Source organism: Cuculus canorus, chromosome 3 (genome assembly GCF_017976375.1).
Source record: "Cuculus canorus isolate bCucCan1 chromosome 3, bCucCan1.pri, whole genome shotgun sequence".
Lineage (NCBI taxonomy): Eukaryota > Metazoa > Chordata > Aves > Cuculiformes > Cuculidae > Cuculus > Cuculus canorus.
In genome coordinates, this window is record NC_071403.1 from 105,502,468 (window position 1) to 105,528,928 (window position 26,461).

The 26,461-nt window shown below is 39.8% G+C and overlaps 1 protein-coding gene across 6 annotated transcripts in view; it reads right to left on the reverse strand.

Moving 5' to 3' along the window:
* The window catches only part of TTC7A (tetratricopeptide repeat domain 7A), a 175,536-nt gene that overhangs the window by 85,014 nt on the left and 64,061 nt on the right, over positions 1–26,461 (reverse strand). For all 6 annotated transcript variants that reach the window (XM_054064061.1, XM_054064060.1, XM_054064062.1 and 3 more), the window contains 4 exons: positions 22,743–22,860; positions 18,758–18,815; positions 15,387–15,459; positions 8,850–9,010 (listed from right to left, as the gene is read on the reverse strand). In XM_054064061.1, the coding sequence (XP_053920036.1) occupies positions 8,850–9,010; positions 15,387–15,459; positions 18,758–18,815; positions 22,743–22,860 (410 nt within the window). The remainder of the gene's footprint in view (positions 1–8,849; positions 9,011–15,386; positions 15,460–18,757; positions 18,816–22,742; positions 22,861–26,461) is intronic.

Below are 26,461 nucleotides of genomic sequence, written 5' to 3' on the forward strand. Positions count from 1 at the left end.
AGACAGGTTGGTAATGCAGAACTTCTACATTAATGTCTCTTGATTATAACATCTCCACTTATCATTCTCTTTCCTTTACTAACAGAGACTAAAATACTGGGTAACATGAATGCTAACATCAAATAGCATGAACGTACCCGCTTACATAGTTGATTCTGCAGACGTTAATGACAATGGCAACAGAAGTAGACTTACTACTTAAATGCAATATATTATCAGTGTTTCTGAGAGAGTAAAGAGCAAAGGCTTTCCCCGTTTTCAAACATTAAAAAACACATTCTTGTCTGAAAAATTACCATACTCAGTATCTACTCCCTGCTGAGTTCTTCAGAAAGTCTCAATACATTGCATTTCCTCTTCTTTTTGAAGAAGAAAATAATAAAAATCAAAACATTAGACAAATATTCTCACTAGACAAACACTCCTAGGACCTTAGAGCAGACGTCACCCAAGTCTGAAATTTCCAGCTGGAGACTGAAAAAGCCAACCCTTTCATTAAGTGATCAGAGCATTAGACTCATTCGGGAGACAACACTGCTTGACTGCACTGCAAACTTCTTGGAAAGTCATTTAACTCACTTAAAAACAATTTGCTAAGCATGACATCCATGCCTCTCTGTATTTCAAGACCTGCATTTCCCAGCAATTATTATCAACAGTAATTGTCAATATGTTGAATGTTAATAAAGCTGATATTCTTCATTCTCAAAATTAAATTTCTAATAAAACAATGAGACTCTTGATCAATGCTTGCATGTGAAGCTTATTAAAGGTTTCAGAAAATCCAGAAACGCCTCTTAAGAAAAAAATTCCTCAAATATCTTCCTCTGCTCCTCCAGTGATCAGCTTCTGAGAGCCTCAGGAAACGTTTTAGATTACCAGATCTATAAGTCTGACAGCAGACTTTCCACAACCTTCACCTTCACTATATGTACAAAGATGAAAATAAGGCAAGCAGGGCATTTTGTCTTCTCCTTTATGCATGTAATGAAAGAACCTTGAAGGAATTCAGTTCAAGAAGGTTCTAACCATGTTAGAATCTGAAACTGATGTTTGAAGCTGCTAATAAATGGTGGCACCCTATGCAGTCCCTCTGTATTACACACGCAGCCCCCACAGCAGGAAGAGAAGGTTCAAAGTAGAGCTTCCCACACCGACACTCACCTCCCCCTGGGTTCTTTTTCATCCTCAAGCAACAAGCATGCCTCAGGTCCTCTTGATCAACATGATCCAGGTCCACCTTTGGAGTCCACACAACTGCCTGGTGGAAACACAGGGAACCCAAGCACCAAGATCCTCCTCAGCTTGAATAACCCCTACATGCATGTACTATGGCTAAGTTCCAGACCACGGGGTTCCTACTGGCAACTTGACTTTGCTGCTCAGATAATACCGTCATACTGTTTTTCAATATATTCTGGCATTCAACATGGACAGTTAGGACTCCTAAACGCTTCCTTTGAACATAAAGCAGAACACCCTGCAACTGTTCAAAAGAAAATGGCACTTAGGAGGAAGAAAAGGGTGTGTTGAGGGGGACTAACTCACTGATATGGCAGATATATACAATGCACTGATGTGACCAGCAGGAACCAATAAGGACCCGTTTTGCCATCCAGGTGAGGAAATACTGGCACAAAGTCCATTGTGGAAGACAAATGCGAGTAGAGAACTTAAAATTTACGTTTTGCTTTTTCAAGGAACAGCTGTACTGATTGGTCAGCGTTTCTTGTATTAAGGCCTGGCTAATCAAGGAGGCACAAATTTTAAAGATCAATAATTAACTTAGCCCATTATTACTACCACAAAGCAGTTTGTAAGTTTCATTTTCACAGGATCATATGGTTTAGGAATGGAATGGTTTAGGTTGGAATGGACCTTAAAGATCACCCATTCCCAAGCCCCTGCCATGGGCAGGGACACCTCCCATTGGATCATGTTGCTCAAAGCCTCATCCAAGCTGGCTTTGAACACTTCCAGGGAAGGGGCATCCATGACTTCCCTCAGCAGCCTGTGCCAGTGCCTCACCACCCTCACAGTAAAAAGCCTCTTCCGGCTTATCAGTAGTCACTAAGCTTTAAATGTAATGTCAAAAACAAACTAGCAGCCCCAACAAACACATAGCAGGAATCTACACAAAACCCTACAAAATCTGAGCTCGAAGTTTCAAACACAAAGTTAGTGACATGACTTTATGGAACTTCCAACTTTTACACAAATAAATTGCTCTGAAGTACAGAACCTGTGGGTGGTAACTCTCTCTTCTCAAATCAGCCATGCTATTCCTGCACTTTCAAATTTACTCTTAAATTTCTGTAGTGAAGCCCATGCATTAGCAGAACTTGTGCTACCTCTCCAATGCCAAAACCAGCATCTAGAAGCACTGTTGCTCACTGTAACGGTCTTAAAAGAATGGAGGCAGTAGCCATTTACTCAGGTGGTAGGAAAAAAAAAGGAAATTATTGTGAAATAAAATTGATTTTTCATCCAGAGGAAAGACTCAAACCATTGCCACTAAGGCTGGAAAACTGCATAGCTATTCCTTCTTTTCTAAGAAAGTAAGGCTGCTCTAGGTTCCTCTTTAAGATCTGTTTAACTCTTTCTATTCATATCCTGAAACTTGTGCTATGAGGGAATAAAATTCTCCACAGGTGCCACTGAATCCATCCATGTAGATTTAAGATTAATTGATATGTACACTAACACAAATCCATTCCTAGCACGAACAGACATGAACGAGCTAGGGCAATATTTCTTCCTGCTGCATGAAGATGGTGGATAGAAGGCTATCATGCCCAGCTGGTGAATTTTTGTCTTGGATCAGACTGTGATCCTTAGAAAGGGGTGCATTATACCTGTTTGAACCTGTCACAATGGGAATCAGATCTTGGATACTGCAACTCAAGAATTCATTCAGCTTCCTCATCATACAGGGAAAAAAAAAGAAAAGGAAAAAAAAAAAAGCTAGAAGTGTGGAAACAAATCCAAAGCAGAAAAAAATCCTTTAGATTTCTATTCTTTTTTTTTTTTAGCTTGAAGTATCTGTGTTATCATCAGTAAGAGTCACGAGACTAGCTTAAACATTTCTCTTCATGTGTTTGGCATACAAATATTCAATATCCTTACCAGTTCCAGAGACCACTGTCGTGATTATTGCAATATATCACCAAGGGTTTTTGTGAAGTTAATTTTATAAAAACAAGGGATCATAACATGCCAACAAAAGCAAACATTCATGGTTACTACAGCAAAAAACCCAGCTCAACCTTCTAACTGCACATAATACATTTCTTCTGTGGAAGTGAACCACAGAAGCACAGTACTGTCCTACCATCCCAGTATATACTTCCATTTTTTATTACTTTGTATTATTGTCTGGGGCATCAATACACTGGGTCATTCTTGCCAGCCAGGGTGTGAACGTAACACTGTGAGAAGTCAACTTACAAAGGCTCCACTCAAGATTTTTTAATACCTTATCTGTAAAAGTTGTGTAGCATGCTAAAGCCAAAATATTAAATTATGCCTGCTTTAGATCCTGAGATCTTGTGCCTTTGAGGACTTCAAACAAAACAACATCCTGAGAATTTTAATGAGCTGTTTTATCACCATGTCTGCTCACAACACATGCCAGGCTTCCTTCTCTCTTGTCTAATGATGAACTGGAATCATATAACCAGGCTGATCTGATTCTCTAAAGCTATATGTCTAAAGCTAAGTGAGATCACCACCTTTTCATGAGAAAAATGGTAAAACCATTTTACAGCACACAGAACTGTATTACCTGGGGGTGAGGTGGGAGCGGTGGGAGGTACAACTACCTTGACACAAAAATTGTAGCACAGATGTATGCATATGCATGTAGGCATAACACAAAGGTTTGCAAGCCATTCACTGCGAGACAACTGACTTCTTACTCCCCAAGAAAATAGTTCTACTTCATGGCTGTCAGGAATACTGCAGTACTCCACTAGAGCCCATAAAGATATTGTTCAAAGAAGGCACAAGTTGTTTATTTCCAACATACAAATAATAGCCTGACAAGTATGGAATAAGAATTCAACCAGTTTAATCATGCATTTTGAGAGGCTGATTTTACAATTTTTTTTTTTTTTGTAGTGAGTGGAAGCACCTGGTAAATGTCATTGCTTATATACCACAGAATAGCTCTCCCCACAGTAAGTCTGCACCAGACTATGACAAACTAAATCTTGCCAGACAATTACTTCACACTTCCTTAATGAAATTAATGTAGTAGTGATGAAGTCAAGGACATTTGCTGTCAGTAAGCCACTTCTAATCTAGAAGAGGACTTTGTATTTTGAGGGCTGGCTGTAGCAAAAAACCCTTCCTGCTAAAACTACACCAAGACAACATATGCAATTCCCCATGTGAAATTTACTTCCTTTTTACGGACTATCTCTAAGGTACACATTTTCTTGGCTTTATGAGCTTTTTTTGCACTGCATTTACAGTAATGACATTTGTGATAGCCAGTATGCAGGCAGAAAAAATGTATCTGAATTTGACACCTACATTGTTCTGAAACAGCAAACCACTTGCTTCTTTTTGCATCTTTATGTGTGGAATAGGTGCACTTCCCCCAAAATTTCTGTTATTTCTCTTTAAAGCTAGTTTTGAGACTCTGAAAGACACAGAACAGTGACTTATAGTTTAGGAAGAAAAGGAACATTAGCAGCTATTCATTTAAGAGAGTTAAGATTACCATGTCACACACAGAACTGCTACACGTATAAAGACATGATCATGTAACAAAACATGCACCATCATATTGGGCAGCAATTAGAAGTTGTTGTACATTATGCCAGAAGAATGTATTGTTCTACCTTAAGGGGGAGCCATCCAGGAGACAAAAAATGAGCTGGCAAACAACAGAACGGGTTTTGATAGGCAGTCTGGAAGCAGCTGTAAAGCAATAGAGTATCCATAAAATTGATACCCTATTCCCAACCTCAGGCTAGGTACAGACTTTAATTTTTTTTTTCTACTGCTGGAAACTAATCAATTAGAACTAAAAGATGACCAGAGCGCAAAACAGTCTCTGGAATACTGGATGAGTCAGGAGGACAAAGTCAATTTTAAACGAGCAAAACAGGAAGGAGGAAATATTACCAGCTGAAGATAAAGGACCATGTCACCCAGGCTCTGTGGTTGGTTCCACAGGCTGACAGACCTATGGGATTTCTGGGACACTAAGGTGTGAATACAGGCTTTAGAAAAGGAAAGACTTTCTTTCTAAATAAACAATGCATCATTTTAAGATCACCTGGAGGGCAAGAGGGGTGCTCACTAACATTATTTCACCCAGATAAAAGATCAATCACTGAGACAAGCATGGGCAGGTAATCACAGTCAGTCCCAGGTAGAACACTGACGAGAGCACTGCCTCCAAGTTAGAAAAAAATTGAAGGAATCCATCTTAAGAAAGCCTTGTAATCAATATCATTGACCGGGAAGGGGAGATAACTGATGCTATCAGGAGTCTTCTCTCCCAAATGTGCTGGAGATAGTGCTTTGAAATATATACCAAACCTAACCGTTAGTACTGCATTCATAAACTTCTTTTAAAAGCATACCAACATGGACAGGATGTTAACCCATCAACTTTTACCCTAGGCGGTCTTTCTCCACAGGAGTCAGTGATTTTTCAGGTGATACCTCCCATGTAAAGGCTGCTATCATTTCTATCTTTTATAATCACAGCAAGGGAGCGTATTTCTTCTGATTCATTCCATCTTGCAATATGTCCAACATAGCTAGCTCTCATTCTTCCTCTATCCAGTTTTCCTCTGCCATTACTAGACAGAACATCTAAATGCTCAAATTCAGTGATTCACCGACTAATATAATGCATTTGTTACTATATGCTGCCTTTCAAGAAGTGATCTTCCCAAGTTTCATATTTCTGAAACATTTCTGCTTTTGGATATCCAGCTGTTCTTCAACAGTCCTCTCCAACAGCTTGATCCAAAACATTCCTGTTCATTTCTCACTGCATTCAGTGTCTATCTCTTGTATCCCTCCTCCCCATGTACCATATTGACCTCTGAAATGTGAATTGAATGTTTAAGTTTAAACACACCAACCAGGGGCACTTCCAGGCACATTTGGGGCTCATGCCAAAGAGCGTTGCATGTTAGCTGTGCAATGCAGTATATTTTTTCCCCAACTGCTTCTACCACTAATGAATTACATAATATCCTGGATGATTACTCCTATAAAATATGCAATGAAATAATTTAATTTGAAAATAAAAAAGCAGGAACAAACTGATCTTAGTTACATACAGTCAGAGACCAAGAAAAGAGTATGAGATGTCTGTAGTTTGCGCCAGCTAAGACCTTAATTTCTTATGTATCATTCTTTCTTTTGTTTAGGATATACATCCAGAAAATGCTTATGAGTTTTGCCATCTACAGAGTCCCACTGCAGCTTTCACCTTCTTTTCTTGATCTATGCCATCAAGCTGTGCTTCCAAAGAGAGCTGCCATTAGGAAGGAAGCCCCCAGGCACCACATTACACAGTTGCCTGGATCATGTGAATCGAGAAAAATAATCAACCACTTTTAAACACAGATTTACAATCATGCAGTTGAACTTGCATATACTATTTACATGAAGTAACCTGTAGTCATTACGTGCAGTACTAAAATGTACTACATTTTTTCTATAAGGCAATAACAACTGGAGATACACAGTAGTATCAAGTCTTTCTCTCTTCAAAGGGGTTTTACAGAGCAGTAAAACCCTCCTAGCGCAAACTGTACTTTAGACTTCCGGAACAGTTTCAGATTTCATACAAACTATAGGTCTACTCTGTTACTCTTCTTGGATCCCCCACCTCATTGGATACCTGTTCTTAATTTTCTTCAGAAATTAAAAAAACCAAGATATTTTTCCTGTCTTGTAACTCCAAGAATGGAATTCTGCATTCCCTCACTCATGAGTTACTTGCTGGATTGTTTAGAGAAAGACCCACGTCGAGACAGGCTAGTCATAGCAACAGAGGCAAGAAGCCAGCCCCTGTTCCTGCATTCCTGTGTACCTGTAAATGAGTCTCAATGCCAACAGTTCATGCAGGGAGCAAACAGGGGTTCTTCCAAGAGCACACTAGCAAGTCTGTGTCTAGGAATAAGCACAAACCTCCGGCTTTCACTACAAAATTAATCATTTCCTCCAGAAACAACCAGTTCTGCTATTCCTTGCAAGGTCCTTCCACACACGAAGACTGGCACTCATAGAAGCACAGGACACAATATTCTTCCCTGTTTTAGAGGAATCAGTTTATTAGAGAGCACAACGGACCCTACCTAGCAGCCTTACAAGCTACTTTGTACACCATGTTTTCTTTAGTTTGTCCTCCTCTGAAATAAAAATTATCAGCAAGTGATGGAGGAAAGATCCAGGACTTGATGGACTTCTTGGTTCCTCACATAAACCACAGAATTCTTCTTCCTCTTCCACCTCTGTCTTATCTATCTGTGAGTGTTTGAAGTCCTCAATGAACTCCTGACCTTTGATTGTATGATGTGACCCTTGTAGAACACGAGATTTTTTTATTATGCTTATTATTTTCAAACCACAAACACAATTTAGCAGCCACTAGAATACTTCCTGTTTCAACCATACCCATGTTCACACTCTGAAGAGATGCTGGCATCATTTTAAGAGCTTTTCCATTACTAATTTTCACTTTGTTCTCAAAGACATGCACTGACAGACTTAGCTCCTCAGATGCACAGAGTAAGTAACCTCAAAAACACAGACAGCAGACCTATTTTAAATGGGAACATAATCTTTACAATGAAAGGCATTATTCGCTGATATAGCACCATAGTTCTAAAAGATCCTAAAGCATTCAAGATCCCATTTATATAGCCTCAATCTCAGTTGTGACTTTTTTTGCTCTGGTTTAGACAATATCCCACTCAGCTGCTGGACTACACACATGGAAGCCACTCTTTCCCTCTGCTGAGAAAGCAGACTGTGTAAAAACAATATTGCATGGGTGTAAACCATCAGTTAAATATAGGCAATTTGAAATGAAACTTGGTCTCCCAGCAAAAAACCAAGATTTTCTGCATTTGCTTAGAAATTCAGCTCGTATGTGTCACCAGAACGTATTACAGTAGCTTTAATTTTTGCACAGAACAGACAAAGTCATTGTTTTGAAAGGTCATGACAGTAAATCGCAAGGAATTCAATTTATCTTCCTTGGATGGATGAAGGACTGAGTCAAACACACAACAGTGGAAACCTCTGGCTCCAAGAAGTCTGTGCTGGTTCAAACCTGCTCCTGGGCAGCCAAACCATTCCCTCAGCTATACATTATCACAGCTTGTGATTTTCAACTGATCTTTTTCCCCAGCAGTACTACTGCAGCAAATTGTATCATATATGAGCATTAAAAAGAATGACCAACACATGAAGAATTTGTTTGTCTTTAACTGAGAAGTTTACCAACTATAAAATTATTTGATACAGACATCATCATAATTGTCTCACACTCATTTCTCCACCTCTAAAGTGGCATAAAAAAAGTACAGGGAGATACACAGGAGAAAACATCATCAGCACAACACAGAAAGACAAATACTGGAATAGCAAACAAGCACAAGGATTAGCTTTAAAAACAAAAAGACTATGAATACAGAAAATCAAAAGAATAAGTGGAGCCTCACATATCTAAGCTTCACAGTACACCCAGGAGAAGAGTGATATGCCAGTAGCACACCTGATTTAACAGGCTCCTTGTGTATAACTGGAAACAACAGAGCTAGTGAGCAGAACATTCCTGACTGTCTGTATCAGTATGCAGTCACTCTTACCTAAAGCTTTCTGGGTATTCAACAACGGCCATGTTGATAACATCCAGTGCATGCTGATAGTGCTTCTGAGCCGAAAAGAGGAGGGCCAGTAGATGAAGTGAATTCATGTCATCTTTGCATAGTTGCAGTGCCTCTTGAAGATGTTCTATAGCACTGGAAATCTGGGAGAAGAGGTAGAAATAAAAAGAGAACACATTTTTCCTTCAGTCCTACATTATATCCCCAAAGGAAGAACAAACACTGTCATTAGAAATTCTGAAGTAAACCTACTTAGGCACCTGTGAGAAACACTTCTAATAACCGAACAGCTTGCCAAAACTGACAAAAAAAAACACTGCTCACAAAAAAACTACATTCTAGAGAAAGGGGTCTGCAGCATTGCTAAATCACCTGCTTACAAACAGGAGCAGCAGACCTGATCCAATCAACCCCTCCTACTGCAGCAAGGTACTTCTATGTTGTAAACAGATCCACTGTGGGCCAGTTCTCAACTCCATTTTCTAGGATGGGTGGCTAGCTCTTCACCTAGGTCAGAACATCACACAGCTCTGCTGCATTTTGTCTCTTGTGACTGCTGTACAAGGCTTTTCATGATTTGGATCAAAACCATAAAAACTAATCTTGAATGTTCAAGGGCAAAAGAGTCAAGATTCAAAATGCTGTCAGAAAAAGAAATATCTTTGCAAGCAGAGATGTAAAGAGCCTTCCCGACACTCACAGCAGCAGCGTGTCATCAGAATCAAATCTCACTTGGCAAAATACATCTATAATAAATGCAAGTATATTACATGTTCTTTGTGATCCAATACCCTATTTTAGGCTATCTGTTCAAAAGAGAACTTCTTAGTAGACTTTCTTTCCTTTGGCTACCTGGAACATTTATATGGAGGAATTTCTTTCTAGTGTCTGAAATCACTGTTACAACTTAAAACTTAAAATTATTAAGTTTATTATTTAAGTGTTAAACAACTTCAATTATTCCACATCTGCATTTGGAACTGGAAGCCTGCAGTAAACAAAACAGAGAAATGTATAAATTTCTTTTCCTCATTTATGCCTTCCCTCTCCTTCTCTTAAGGGACAGAGAACACAGTTCCTTCTTTTTTGCTACAAGAAATTCCCACCTAGCAGAGCTCTGCAGACGTTCTCCTGCCTTGGCATACCACCAGTGTCAAATTCTCACTGCCTCCACAGATCACTTGGGAAAACAGGTAGAACATAACCAAGGAAAGCAACAATTACATTGCATGAAGTTACGTCAGAGGTTGCTGATTATTTAGATCCCAGGTATACTTAAGGAAGCTTAGTACATATTCTGTTCACGGGACAATATCATCTTAATGTCCAAATGACATGTTGCTCTTACTGCCCACTTGTAAGCCGATGTATTTAACTACTCTATAACGGGTCACTCCATGCAAAATCTAGAGATCAGCGTGACTGCTCAACAGATTTAACTCTACACTGACATCTGGCCCACAGCTTCAAAACTACTGAATGTCCTGGCCTATATTCAGGCTGAGATATATGACTGAGTGCTCAGCTTTAACTAATCACTGACTGTCAGTAGAACTACTTTAACCACCTGTGTTACTACAGACTACTGCAAAGGTAAACACATTGGCTTAAATCACCTATGCTCCCTCAGCAGCTTACTAGAACATGTTTTCTTAGAATGCAGAAATCACCACCAACAACAAGACAAACTGGAACCAGGACAACAGGCATGCAACTGTGGTGGGCCCAGATCTGCTTGTCCATGAAGTTCTTCAGTGGATATATCAAAGACATAAATTTGACTTGCTAAAACAAAGCTGCTATCAAGACTCTCTTCATACTCAGGACTAAAACCAACTCTTACTTTTTCTATTTTTCTGTCTCAGACCTGCACAAGTAGTCATAACGAAATTCTATGTTTGGGGAAAATTAGAATCATAGAATAGTTAGGGTTGGAAGAGACCTTAAAGATCATCTAGTTCCAACTTCCCTGCCATGGGCAGAGACATCCGACTAAAGCAGGCTGCCCAAGGTCCCATCCAACCTGGCCTTGAACACCTCCAGGAAGAAGTAAAATCTATAAATCAAACAACTGGAGGTGGCTTTGAGCGACCTGTTCCAGGTGACCCTGCTTTTAGCAGGGATTGTAGTGGGTAATCTCTAGAGTTCCCCTCCAAACTCAGCTATTCTATGGCTGTATTCAAAGACTCGGCAAGGTGATCCTAATTTGCTTGTATGAATCAGACAAAGAATAATACCTGCAACTAGTGTCTTTACTGAGGGACTTCATAACTGTAAGAATACTTGACCTTATGCGCACGTGAACATACCAACTGAGTCTAGTACACAGTACTGCTGCATAATTAGAAACAGTGGACAAAACATGGATAAGAAAAAATACTCTTCAATAATAGGAAGAGACTATTTTTTTTATATGTAATCACTATACAAGGCAACTTGCAACACACCAGGTGCAACGAAATACAAAATAAATTCGTAAAACAATACAAGTAAGATATTTAGCAGCAGTCAACACAAAAGCCTTTTGAAAAGCAGAGATCATCAATCTATTGACAAGATGCCACAGCTTATTTATTTAAGTAACTATGTAATATGAGAAAGATGGAAGCCCAGATGGCACCCTGAAACTTCGGTGTTGTATCAGAGGTAGGCTGCCAGTTTAAATTTCCTATGAGTGCTGTACTTTAAAGTCATCTTATGTCAGCTGGACTGCAAGTCTGAGCAGGGCCTGCAATTAGAAGATGCTACCTTTCTCCGATTCATCTTTCTTTTAGTAAATGTAACACACATGTTCTGCACGGCACACAGGTATATTCAGATCACAATGCTTAGGAAGCAAAGATACTGCAATAAGCCAGAGACAGCATCTTCCAGCACCATCAAAACAGTGCCACAATATGGATTGTTGAGGCTGCCTCTTATATAATAAGATTTATTTCAATAATGCTATCTGCTTCCTTAAAGACAATGCTGTGATGTTACAACTGTCGGTATAAAAATGAAAACAGTATGAGTGCTAAAACTAATTCCAAACAGTAGAATGTACTTGCATATTTAGAATGGTAAATGAAACAGGATCTCATTTCACATCAGTTGTGAGTTACAGTTAATTAACCATTAAAACTATCCTCTCCATCTCTTTTTATAGCACGAGGATTATAGAAAGGAGGAAGCTTTATTGACTAGCAAGAGCTTTCATTGAAAACAGACTTGTCACAGTCCACCAACTTCAGGAAAGCAGGCGTGAACGTGCCTGTGAGTTAAGTTATTATTTAATTCTTACTACAAGCTGGTTTTAATAACCACAAAAATTTAGGCCAGGACCTAAACACTAAAGCAGCATGTTGCTTTTCAGCAGAGGAGGCCATAGCTGGTCTGGGAGAAACACAGACCATAATTACTCACATTCAGCAGCTGCTGAAAGAAGCGCCTCGATACCTACTAAAACAGAGTTCCCTTCCTGGGGCAAAGAAAAGACAGCTGTCTTGCCTTCTTGGAACCACAATAAACACTGTGGAGAAAAGAGCTGAAATATTTTTTCTGACGTCTTAACTGATGTTTATCTTATTTTTACATCCAGACACTCTGGGAGGTAGTAGGTGTTTTTTTTGATATTGCCACTTGAAACTTCAGGTCTGTTAGCAGCCTACAGATGAAATTGATAAACGAGACCTCTAATTCTCAGCTGCTGGCCCCTGGCCGTCTTTCCCTTCCTATTTTCATGCAAAAAAAGGTCAAACCAAATCAACTATTAAAAACCTCCATATGTTGTTTTTATGTATCCAATACTGATTGCATTGATGGCATTCAAGGTCAAAAACACCACCACCACCCAAACCGAGAAGGGAACCAGCACTTAAAATTAAGAACAGCACTGACTGTCTCGAGTCATTTCCATAGAAACTGGCTTGCTAAAAAACAAGGCAAGGCATTAAAATCAGTGAGCTTTAAAACGTTCGTTCTACCTCGTTTTTGCTAATCCAAATGCTGTTACCACAGAAACAGGAGAAGCAGCTGAACCAGCTGCCGGGAGTTGAGAGTTACAAGTCTCATTTGTCAATTGGCTCGGCCAGCTGCCAGCCAGGCGCTACAGGTGGAGATAACCACCACAGCAAATACTGACCTTGGCCTCGTGGCACTTCAACTTTGGAGGAAAACTAGATTGAGACATTCCTTAAAGAAGAAGGTATTTTACTCTGTATTTTTCTGAAAAATCCACTCCCAAATGCTGTGGGGCTAACGTAGAGTTATGTTATGCTCTGGGAGTCACTGGAGCTTTCCCAGTGATGCCAGTGGTCTTTAAGACACAAAGCCGCACACACAGAAACACAAGCAGAAAGCTCATCATCATCATCTTACATTTCAGCTGCTGGTGGTTTTCAATTGCCAACTCTATGAAAACCTTTTCTAACCATTGCTCTTCTTGTCAGGTCCCTATTCTACGTCAGAGTGAAGCTTATGCTTTTCCATTTCCCCTTGCCTTTGCCCAGTGCTGACACAGACAGGCATTCTTGGAAATATTTTACAGAGTTTTCCAAGGAAGATGAATCACTTCAACTTCACCTGGCAGCTGCCTTGCTCTTCCTTTGTTCCATGAGAACGCTCTCCTCTTAGCTATACAAGCTGATACCTAGGTTTTTCAGTGTTGGGTAAGGTTACCTCATTTATTGACCTCAACTAGGGAAACAAAAAGACCAATTTGTTGAGAATAACACCGAGGTATTATATTATAACCTACTGTGTAGGAATGGCCTGATTTTTTGGTACTGTAGTGTGGCGTGATAAAAGCCCTAACCGTGACATTCAAGAGTTAACACAATCTATCAAAAAAAAAAAAAAAAAGGTATAATTTATCTTTCAGTTAATCAGAAAGAGAATATATTAGATACTTTAAATAATTAAGGATATTAAAAATGCATTACCGAATGTTTCTCATCAAGTAAACTGGCAAAAGAAGACTAGGATATTTTACAGCAGTCTAAAAATAAAGATGTCTCAGGTATCTCCTCTCTCTCCAAGCCCGCGTTAAAGATTTATATCTCACTAGATGGAGAAGAGCAGGAGCAGCATTGCAGGGGTCAGGCTGACACTACAAAACACACTTAGATCACACATCTATGGCAGCAGGGGTGACTTTCATCAAGGATGAAAATACACAGGTGAGGTAGACAAAAGAAAAAGTGAACATGAGGACAAGAGACAGGGAAGAACAGGAGGGAAAGGAAATGATGAAATGAGATCTATGAAACAACACTGTAAAGACAGGCTACAACTGGAGAAAAAGAAAGGGTAATGAGTTAAAATGCAGTGCACTAGTAACAGTGAAAACAACAAAGAACCAATGACCACAGAAGTCTTAATTGTATTTTTAAGGATAACAGCTGAAAAGCTGTAATGCTTTTACTCATGGCAAGAAACAGTAGAGGCAGCAGATCAGACAACACCCCTAAGAGGCAAAAGCTGGGAAAGAAAGAAGGGTAGCTGGATATTTTTTAATGAAAGACTGAGCAAACTGCATCATAAAGCAATTAGTAGGCAGATAAGAAAGTTAAATAAGCTATTTTAATTAGCCTTTCTTATTGCAGGCTTCCTCACAACACACTGCTGTCATTATGAAAGAGTTACAGAAGTGACATTATCAAGAGTGTGATCTCTTGGAACAATTAGTTTAACCTAATGAACACACAGCTCCCCTAATGATCCCAGAAAAGTAAGAAGGATCCAACTGTTTGACTCTAGTATGGACTAAGATAAAAGTGCAGCAAGCAGAAAGCCTGCCAAAGAAGGGAACTATGATGATGAAATTTCAAATCTTACTACAGAAGCTTTTAAAACAGAGGGGCTACTCCAATAAAGCTTTTGGCTTTTAAACAGAAGGGACAGAGAAACAAAACACATCCTGATTGTAAAAAGAAGGGACAGGAAAGTAAAGCACAGACCAAATGTGTTCTGTATTAGTTTTTTTTATTCTGAAAGGCAGTGTGCAGTGTATTTTCGATCAGCTTAATTTTTACGAGTTAACACCTGCAGCAGCATTCAAATGCCAACTAATCCCACTCGCTGCAGAGCTCCAGCACCCGTCAAACTCTAACACCAAATGTGCCCAAGTATGGAATAAACCAGTCCCCAGGGCAGAGAGCAAGTGATCTGGCGTGATACAGAACCGTGCAGTAATCAGAGAGCCTTTGGAGCGGCCTGCAGCAGGACACAGTATGATACCCAGGGAACAGGAATAAACACACCTCACTCACCCCACATGGACAAAGTTGGTCCGAGTAGGAACAAGAGTGCTCAGGAGTTAGAACTGAATACATGACCTAGGGAAGTTCATCCCATGTGCTACAGAATTACTATTTAAAAAATAATAATATAAAACTTTCTTACAAGAACATATTCTGATTGTTATCAATTACAACACAGGAAGGGAGGGACCTTGTTTAGCAAGTCTGTGTCTTGTTCGGGTGGACTGTCCTTCTCACACCTTCTCATGACTCAGTGGTTGCCGATGATTGCACATACCTGTCTGACAAGGGCCAGCTGCAGGGAGAGGTAGAGGATGATTTGGTGGTCTTCTGGGGCCAAGTCACGTGCTCTTTAAGGATGACCACACAATGCAAAAAGAAAAATGACTGTTAGATTACACTTTGTAGATGTCCTTCACCATGAGTTACACACAAGCACAGAACAAAACCCAGTCCCCTCTTTCAGAAAATTAGTCCTGTAACAGGGGAGCACACCAAAACAAGACAAAATGCAGATCAATGCTGGTCTGGCTAAGCCGGGCTCACAGGAACAAGTATGAGAGAGACAACTGCCAGGATGTTATACAATTTACATGCTCCTTCATTAAATACCACTTAAAGTTTTGGAACTTGGATAACTTATATGGAGAAAGTAGCTCTGAACTCACGATGAACTCCTTAAAAGCATTATTTTATGTAACCTACATGAGGGAGATAGTTGTTCAACTTGTTCCTATATTGCCACTTTTCAAACAATAGGAGAGGGTTAGGTTAGCACGGAAAAAGTAATAATTTTTTCTGTTATTATTGTGACTATGAGCATGTAGAAGAGTAAAGATCAGGAGCCTATGACGTGAGCTAGTTCTCAAACACACAAAAACAATCTTTAACCCTGCAGCTTCTAGTCTAATCATTGACAGTAGGCTCCTAATTTGGAACGGGAAGACAATGAGAGTGGAATGAGGATCTGATGTCAGGAGCTGAGCCTGGACCAAAATCAAGGCCTTCATTTCTCAAGCTTGGCCCTCTTGGATATCACTTTATAGTCCACCACAGGCAACACTGTGCACTGTTTTGATCCCTTGGCTAGCGAAGGTTGCAGTAACTCCAGAGCAAGTTGCAGAGGCCCTTCACACAGGCTTGTGGAAGGCACGGAACAGCAATGGACAACCAGGGCAGAACAATCCCTCTCAGACTATGCTAAGCATGAAAGTACAGCCTGAGCTTGCCAGGCTATGGAGAAGTCATTAACCAAGGCAATGTGAAGACAGTATTTTGGGGACCTAACCTAGAAACAATGTGGAGCACTAGCTCATGCCACTCTGGTAGCCACCCCAGAGACCACAGGATTATCCCCTCACTGACCCCCAGAGCTCCCTCCTAGCTCTACAGCTCAGGGAAGTCATTTCACATGGGAGAGATGAGGAAGACCAACTGACATTTCTGACCTCTTTCCAGGCTGCATTCCAGGACACCAGGGAAGTCTGCACCTGCATTGCCCTGCCCAAATCGAGCATCATTAATGTCCTTTTGAGGGAGAAACTACAGGCCGATAAGGCTAGTAGTTAAAAACCCTTCCAAAACTATTCATTTGCTAATAATAAACAAATAAATAAACAAAAATAAAATAATTACTTCAGAACACAACCCACACACCATTTTAATGGCAGCCACCTTTCAAATGCCATCTTGGGCTGCCAGCAAGAAGCTGTTGGAGCTGACTTTTGTAACTAATATCTCTAGAACTAAATTGACTGAATCCATCCTGTAACTCTGCAAGTCAAAGCAGCACTCAAGGGTTCTGAAGCAGTGCCAAAGACATCAAGATACAATTAGTACAGGCAAGTCACTATTTTCTTACCCTACCTTAAAAAAAAAAAACAACAAAAAGCAAATAAAACCCCCAACAACAAAAACAAAACAAAAAACCTCGCAAAACCAAACAAGAAGACGACTCCATAAGATACAATCCATGTTTGCCCTAAGCTGCTGGAGCAGGGTGAGCCACCTCTTTAGCAAGCAGCTCTTGTGAAAGCTTCAGTAGCCTCTCCAACAACAAATAACAAGGAAAAGTTCACATGGCTGTATGGGAGAAGAGATTAACAGTGCTTTTGCACAGAAACAAAGGTTTGTTCTTTACTGTTCAGTTTCCTCAAAAGTTACTAGAAAAATATTTGAACCAATATTCCAGTGAAAAGGGCCACTTATAAAGATGGCTACAGGCCAAACCATGGCCTGAGAGATCATACATTTACTTTAAAAACAGGCGAAAGAACAAGAGAGAAAAAAAGAAACCAAGTTTAGGCATTTAGGAAGAAAATAGTAATCAGATTACTATCACAACACCCCTGTTGGCTGAATTTTGAGTACCTAATATTTGGCTAGAAGTCTGTCTGCTTCCTAGCTACAGTTAAGATACCATGAAAACAAGCTACAGCCAGTGGGAAAGGTCAAAGAACAAAAATAAATGCAGTTTAAAAGCACTGCAATTACATCAAAATTGGGCAGTAGTGAAATTACTACATTGGAATCCAGGAACGAAAGCACTTAGTATACTCCTGACCTAAAAAGCGACTGAATAAATGGCTTTTTAAATTTTTATCTTTCAGATCTCCATAGGGTAAATATCCAAAATTATATCTGTGGCTTCTGCTTACTACTGCAACCACTGCAAACCCAGGGCGAGACAAACATTCTGGATTACTCCTTGCCCACCATCAGAAAAAGAGCTAAGATCCAGTAACACGTTCAACTTGCTACATCTATACTCTTAGATAACAGAAACGTCAAATTTTCTTCACTTTTGTAATGTACTTGTGACCACTCCAAACTGAGAATTAGATACTTCAGATCGAGACTCAGACCACATAAGCTTCCATTTAGTTGCCACCCAAAGTCTGTAAGCATCTATATCTACAACGTCAACTGCCCACTTAGCATATTTTGGGTGATGTAACTCAGCTGTAACGCATCAGGAAGCTCACACATCACCTCTCTACCATAACAGAAATGACAAAAAAGTAGTGGACTGTAGTTCCAGAGGAGTTCAATTCACACACTTAGAGGGCAGGGCCATTGGATTAGACTCTCCTACAAAATACAGTGGTGAAGAACAGGCGAGTCATCAGTGCTTTGTACCACTGGCTCCACAGACCTTTTTCATACAACAGCTCATGTAAACACTCCTTAGGACAACAATCATCCCCTCCCTGCAAAATGCACTGATGCCAAGTCTCCCCGCAGCAGCCTACACCCTAGTGGTGAAGGTACTTTCCTACCATGAGGGAAACACATTTAAGCCTGCTTCACACGGGAACAGAGAGAAAACTAGCTTTCCACATTTGCCTGCTGGCATATGTGAGGAAGCTGCATTTCCCAGCACTTTAGATCTCATTGCAGCTGATTTGGGGCTAAGGCGATTTCTCTCTAGTGGCAGAACAGGTACTCTTATCTTGGACATTCAATCAAATAAGCACTGCATTTAGCCATCACAGGAATGGTTTTGACTGACTTGCTGAAATATATTGAACCTTTTTTAAACTTTCAGGCAAGGAAGCCTTACACAGAAGAAAAGAAAACATTAAAAAAATTATCCTGAATTCATCCAAAGAACTACACAATGCAAGTATTCACAAGATTCCTACTCACCTCTCCAAAGTCTGAAGTGCTTTCTTGTTTAATTCATCCTGAGTGCCTTTGAGAGTAGCTGCAGGACAAGATACAACGCCATTTAAGTGTTGATTTCAATGTTTCAGATTAAATAAATAGTAACACATGCACAGTGTATTTCAAACTAGAAGCACAAAACCTGTGGCAATCTGGCGGTGCGTATGTTCATGGCTGCAAAACATGCCATTTTATTTTTAAAGAACAGCACAAAACCAGGATTTTAACTTGAATTCTCACTTCATTCTTACTGAAGACTCTTCCAACTGCCTTGTCTGAAACGCCAAAGCGTTTTTTATTTACATATGCCATTGAAGGGGTCTGGGAGGGACATACGCTAACTAGATATTAAGAGTACAATAGGCCTTCAGCCAGGTTGGTGTATACACTAAAAGCAGTAACTAGCAACCAATTCTGACTCAGATACGGACTGTCTCCACCACCATATTCATGTAGGAGGGTGTTGCAGGTTGAACAGGGAACACTAGAAGACAAATTTACAGCTCTATGACAAAACCCTTGACAACACACCTCACTATCTCCCTTGAGACCACAGCACACTTTTAGGCTACTCCAGATGTGGCACTACCCCTAATGACAAAGAAAAAAGACAAAGAAAAGCTTGCACCAAGAAGACTGAATCAAGTGGGTCTGACTAAACTTTTAAAAGTTTTGCTCCATTCTGCGAGATTCAGCACTAATGAATTCTTTAGCCTCTACCCAACTTTAGCCACAGTGAGCACGGCTGCTGCAGTTCTACCAACTAAAATGCCGTATGACTTATTACTTAGACTAAAATAACCTGCAAAGCGGTTTGTCCACAGTAAGGCCGAGAGCACAGGAGAGCTGAAGTTTCTGAAACTTCAGCAGTTATTCCTGTAAGGCACAATACTTTTGTACAAAGGCCACTGTAAGAGCCAAAGATTTATTTTCTAAAGCACTCTGGGTTTCTAAGGGAGCTTAAGCCTTACCAAAAGTCAACAGGATCTTCAGCAACATTTTAGTACTTAAACAGGAAGCTTTTGAAGATGGAGGAGAGCAAAGTTCTGTGTTAGTAAGCAGGTGCAGCACGGTAGCTGTGAATGCATGGAGTGAACGCTTAATGCTGACACTACAAAACAGGGACAACACTACAAACACGGGGACATGGGTCTAGTTCTAGTCTTATCCCATGGACTGAACACCCATTAGCAGCTGCACTATAATCAGGTCTATTTATGCAGCACATTAATTTGTGTTCTGCAAAAAGTTTCCATTATGTGGACAGAAAGACTGACTTCAAAAATACATTACTCATGTAAGCATCAATGTACATGCATCTTTCCGCACTTATGAATGAGTTTCAAAAAAGATTCCCTTGTGTTAAGACACCTAATGTCGCAAGGTGTACAGATTAAGCACCTGGAATTATAATTAAAGATCACATGTGTTGACTGTTACCTTCAGAAGCTTTGTTCACTAATAAGCAACGTCTATTTTTTTTTTTTTACCACTAACTGGTGCTGTCAGTATACTGATTATTTATAAAATCCACAAGAAAAAGACAGAAAAAGCTTCCAATGTAGTCCCTGATTCACGGCCTTACACCAAAATCCTAAATGAAAACTGAGATACAGCACATTCTCTCATCTCTGAAAGACTATTAGTCTACTAATACTAACGGTCTATTAAGTCTACAAAGATTTCAGAAGATGTGAGGTAGTGATGGTAGGAAAGAACAGCACTTGTATTTCACAATACATTCTCAACCTGACCTTTCCTCATTATCCTTTGTTTAATTCATCTCACCTACCCCTGTCTTCAACAGATTCTTCACCAAGCTTAAGGGGGGCAAAGTTCACAATAAAGCTTATGTCAAAACTGGAATTACAAGAAAAAGAGAAAGGTTTGCTGTTGACATTGACCCATTGGGAACAGATCTGCAGAAAACTGGATGGACATTCTGTACGAACAAGAGATCTGTGCTTTTAAGAGTGAGGCAGAAGGGGCAATGACTTCTGAGGACACATCTTTCAGCTACTTCAATAAGACCTATTCAAGAAACATGTAGTTAGACATTAAGAACAAGGAAGCTACACATATTGCTACCCAGCATAAGCTTCAGGAAGTCTTATTTCATCCAGGAGTAAAGCTAATAGTTGTAAGGTGACTTATGACCAAATGCTCCCACAAGTTCATTGTACTGTCATTCGTTAGGATTCTCTCTTCTGACTCTGCTTTGTAGCAAGTGATTTTTGCAGGTCACAAAGAAAAGGCCTTCAGTGCCTTTGTCACACAGGAGGAGAAATATTACTAAAAGGATATATTAAATAAGAAAGCCTAACCTTGGATGGATCAAGAAAGCATCTTGATATAATGCTGTAAGGTTTATAAGGGAATTGGTCACGTCTCTGAAACACTTAGCTGTCATTGAAAATGCTGACTCACTGGAATTCAGCTCAAGTGGAAAGTTAGGGAAAAGAGACATACACAGATGTTCGACTGTGTGTCTTCAAGTATCACTATGAGCTGGCATAAACGCAAGGATAAGCAACATTGACAGTATGAATCAGGATTTAAAAAGGGAGTAGCTATCTTCCTTTAAGCGTGCTCTACTCTTGCACCCTCACTCTGATAAGATTTTTAACGGTGCTAATGAAAAATATTTTGTTAGTGCAAATCTGACATTTTCTAGTAAAATGCTGTTGCACATTCATGATCATCATAAGAACGCTTTTGAAGGACTTAATCCATTTTATTAAAATATAACCTGAAAGATGGAAATACAGTCTTCAGATTTCCTTCAAATAACTGACTGACTGACCCTATTGACTTAAAGGCTATAGAAACAAAGAGAAGGCATGTATTCCACTGTTTCACAACATAAATCAGATGCTAACCTGAAAAATTCAAGGCAGTTGTGAAGACTGTTTCTTTTACATTAAAAAAGGACACTTACTAAAACATCAGAGCTAATCTCTTGAAAACTCAGAGAAGACCTCTCTTCCAGAATAGAAGTTTCCAACTCACATTTTGCTGCACATGCCTTGGAGAATTTTGTGCAACCTGAAAGGCCAGCATTCTTCTATGATACCATACAGACATTTTAGCTTTGTTTCAGGCTCATTTGCCAGGAGGAGTTGGTTCACTTCTATGGGACCCATCTAACAGAAAAGCCATTGTTTGCATGTGGGCACGACTGACAAATTAATTAAGAAACACACATGAGAAGAAACTACATTAGAAGGCCCTCTACCTATGCGTAGAAGAAAAACATTTTTCCCACCTATGAGCTTTATGAAGGTCAGAGCTCAAACTCTCCCAAACAACAGGAGTTCAAACCCTTTTGGCTACAAGCACCAAATCTGCAGGAGCCCATTACTCACTTATTCAAACCCCAAGTAAGCAGCATTAAAATAAAATACTTGTTGCATTCAGGAGTCTGTATGTAGTCAACATCCATGTGTACCACTGAAGTACATATTTTTATATTGTTTACCTTTAAGTAGAGAAAGAAACGACATCACAGAGATGCTGAATCTCTGTGGGGAATCGATATCATGCCAGGAACTGAAGTCAGGCATTTCTGACTCCAGTTCTTGGATTGTATTTCTTTATGTGATTTACAAGTGGGTGACGAAAATATGAAAATAGATGGAAACTTATACTTTTTGTTGTATAAATAAGTCAAAGAAATGTATTACAAATATTCAACTAAAGCACATCAAGCACTGTTGGCTACAGTGAGATTATCACCTCCTAAGTAATGATTTGCATTTCTTCCTTTACCTAAAATCTTCACATTTATTACCACAGAAGACAATTCTCTGGGCAAGTGAACAGTTCCCATTTGTCTTGCAAAGTGATCTGTTTTTCATGGCTAGTCAGCACTAAAAGCAGAGTTTCTAGTAAGTTTCCATTGCTTGCACTGAAGACTTTGAACAGATGTCCTTCATTACAACATACCTGACAAACAGGATAAACTCACCATCAGTAGCTTGAAGACTGTATGTCAGGCCCAGTGCCAGGTAACCCTTCGCTAGGGACTCTCCGGCATCCTCGCCCATGTCTATCACCATTTTAGCAAAGCGTTCTCCTTCTTCGAGCTGCAAAAGGGTTAGGGTGAGACTTACAGGCATTTCCTTTATACTTGCTTCAATAAGATTATCCTATTAAACTTACCTGTAAGTGATCCAAGAGCCATTCATACAAGGCCTTTCAGTGATCACAGTAAACACTCACAGAAAGGAGGACGCAGAAGGTCAGACCTTGGTTCACTTGCACAGTTTTGAGAAAAGTTTTGGTTTTGTTTTAAGCATCCACCCCAAACTATTTCCAGATGTTTAAGATTAACAAAGGACACTATCTTATTTTTATATTTCCCTTCAGGCATGCTTCAATTATGCGGCCTTAAATACAAGTGTTGGATTGACTGACTACATATATACTATCCTAGTAGTACATTGAAAGGTCTAAACAAGTTTCTTCCCTCAGAGGAAGACCATCTAGTTTTGCTGTATGATGTTTTTAAACTGTAGCAAATTTTATTTCCTTTTAAAACGTTAAATGAGTGTAACGGGAAAGCACTTCACTGCAAGCTGAGTTCAGCTGCTGCTTGCAGTTCTGGTGCCACAAGAAAAAGGCAGCAAATTCAGCACATAAATTTTGATCAGAAATGTCACGGTACCTTAGCAGTTCATGCTGCACTAGCCACATTTTCCATCTTTTGCAAAGACACGATTTCCTTGAAAATGCATTTCATATTACAGATTGTAATGGGAAGAGAAAGCAGTCACAATCCCTCAGGACCAGCTTCCAAAATAGTGAAATACGTAAGTTGGCCTCTTCTACTACAGTACAGACTGCTTCCTCCAACCTTCTTTTCCAGCTAACCATGCAGATTAAGTCTAATGAAAATATAAAGCTTTTGTATCTTTAAAATCTGATTTAATGAGAATTTTAAACAAAAAAATAATTTGAATATTTTAGTACAGAATACAGTGATGCTCATTTTAACCATAAACCTTTAACCTCTCATTAATATCACTGTCCCATTATAAGTAGAAAAAGACTAAGACCTGTACAATGTACGTATCTAGAAAGATGTAGGTTGGAGAAGTACAGGCAAAAGATGTAAGTAATGCCTGAAAGACACAGAGCCTACAGGAAGATCTCATTTCTGTACAAGACAATCTGCAGATCCTGTCAACCATAATCAGATTCATCCCCAATCAAAAAACAAACAGCATTACACGATCCAAAAAATCCTCCTTTTGGGAACTTTTCTTACATGGCAATTGGCTTTCTGGGATAAAGTTGTTTAATTTTGAGGAAATACATCTTTGTTTGAAATCCAACTGTTTTAGACACAAGTACTATGGACATAACTGAAATGTGTTCTCTTAATGCTCAGTTTCGTCAAGGCTTCAGCATCTCATAGTTTCTTAAAATCTAAAAGGAGGCACCTGTAATGAACTGGAATCAAAATGTACCAGCAGACCAAAAGTTTCCCTTCTGCAGTGATCTGTTACTATGCTACCTATGGACAGAACCTACTTGACTTCAGACACTACTCTGTCAATGGGCCTCCTAGTTGTATCACTTGAAGACATTCAGGTGACAAATTAACTGACAGCTTCATAAACAAAGGATTTTATTAGTATTTCTTAAACGATATCAAACATAAGAAAAAAATTACTTCGGTCTTTTCCTCGGTTGTACAGCTCCTTGAGGCCACGCAATTCAAAATAGATGTAGACCAATAATTCTCAAATTTCTGAAACCTTGGATCAGTCAACCCAATGACAAACACATGTTTTATCATCAAACTCTTCCCTGAAAGCACTGTGAAAGCACTGCAGTCACATACTGATTGCCAAGTCAGCTATGAATGTAGAAACTATTAATTGAAAAAGGAATACCCCCTTGGGGCATACTTGAGGCTTACCAACTAAATTGCAAGGACTGTCTTGAACGGCATAATCCAAAGTCTACTGAAAACACTGGAAATAGTCGTACTGACTTCAATGATGCTCAGATAAGACTCTTTAAACTCTGATCACATCAGAAAGACTGAGATTTGTCCCAGGAGATCTCTTAATCCTGTCAGTAACCCTACTGACTTCCCTGTCACACAATGAGGCACGTTCTGGACCAGAGCCTAGGGCAATGGAAGAAGAAAATGTCCTACGACTTGCCACAAAATTAAAAAAAAAACACAACTGACAACAAAAAAACCCTTCCCATGAAACAATAACTGAATTCTTCAGCTCTCACAAACTTTTATGTAAGATATGAAATCTCTGGAGCCAGAAAACTAATTATGAGCCTCTTCTGCAATCATGAACAGCTGTATTCCCACTCTCTTTCTTCGTTGTTTCTCCTTTTTCCCCTCACACATACTTTCGTCCAAGAAGACTCCATTAGATGAAGAAAACGGCTATACAAGGAATTCTAATGACTAGTGGAACAAGGGTAGAGATGGGAAGAGTGAATGAAAAAAAGAGATTAAATGAAAGGTTTGGAGTTGAAATGGAGACATTTAAAATTGGAGAGATTTTGCTCAATTGTTTCTCTGAATGGTCACCTGATGGTGTTTCCAGTCTCTGACTTATGGCCTGCATTGCATCAGCACAACATTCAGCTTTCTTGCTTGCCAGTTATCCAGGACCACCTGTGAGTTGTCAGATTAATCTACTGTATGAATAATTAAAACCACAACTTCTCAGAATGGCTGAAAGAGCATTTCTAGCACAAACATTCTTGTAAACATTTATTCATGCTACACTATGGGCAGTTCGACCAGCCACAAAGTTTCTCATGAATGCAAACCTGGGTGAGCTGAAGGCTCCTTTGAAAATAAGTGGCCTTTCAAATTCCAGCACAGCTGGTTCTGCTTATGAAAGCATTTACTTTTCCTTCTTAGAGCACTCAGTGACTTCCTCTGCCAGCCCTGCTGTGACTGCCATCTGCCTCCTCTTCTCCCATTCTCCTACTCTTCAATCATTACGGGCAAACGTGAAAAGCCAAACCTTTCACTCTTGTCACCCATTATGAGGTTTCAACTCTCCAGTGCAAACTGTACTTACTGGATTGTAGTCTGGATGAAAACTCCCTCTCCATACATCTGGCTGAGGGACCAGTAGTGAGCCTGAGCTGTGCTCTGCCAGTAAAGCTGTGTCTACGGGGGTCTTTGATATGAACTGTCTCCACTCTGTGCTGTAGCAATGGGAAAGGGAGGGGGAAAGGCCTCCAAATGCAGTATCAACTCCTCTGGAGTCCCACCAGACACAACCATTCCCAGCTGCAGCTCCTACATACTGCCACACTACCTGAAGAAGCAGGAGCTGCTTCCCCTTTCTCCTCTCCCCACACAGTGCCAGGTATGTGAAGTCTCACCCTGTGGGACTTCCAGAATTTGTGAGCTCAAGGTATGTAGAAGTGAGCTAAGCAGCAGAAAGCTTATCAGGAGAATCAAGACATTCATTCCTAATCCTACTGCACAGCCGGGGCCATCCTCAATATGAAGGGAATGTAAATGGTTCATTCACTTCAGAGGAGGTCTCCAATCTTAAGGTGATTAATATTGCATTACAAGGGCAAGGAACATGGATCAAAACTTTTTGTTGCAACATATAGGTTCTTGCTAGTAAGTTCTAATCCACATGCCCTGCCCCACAGTGTGAATGACACAGCATACTATTGCTA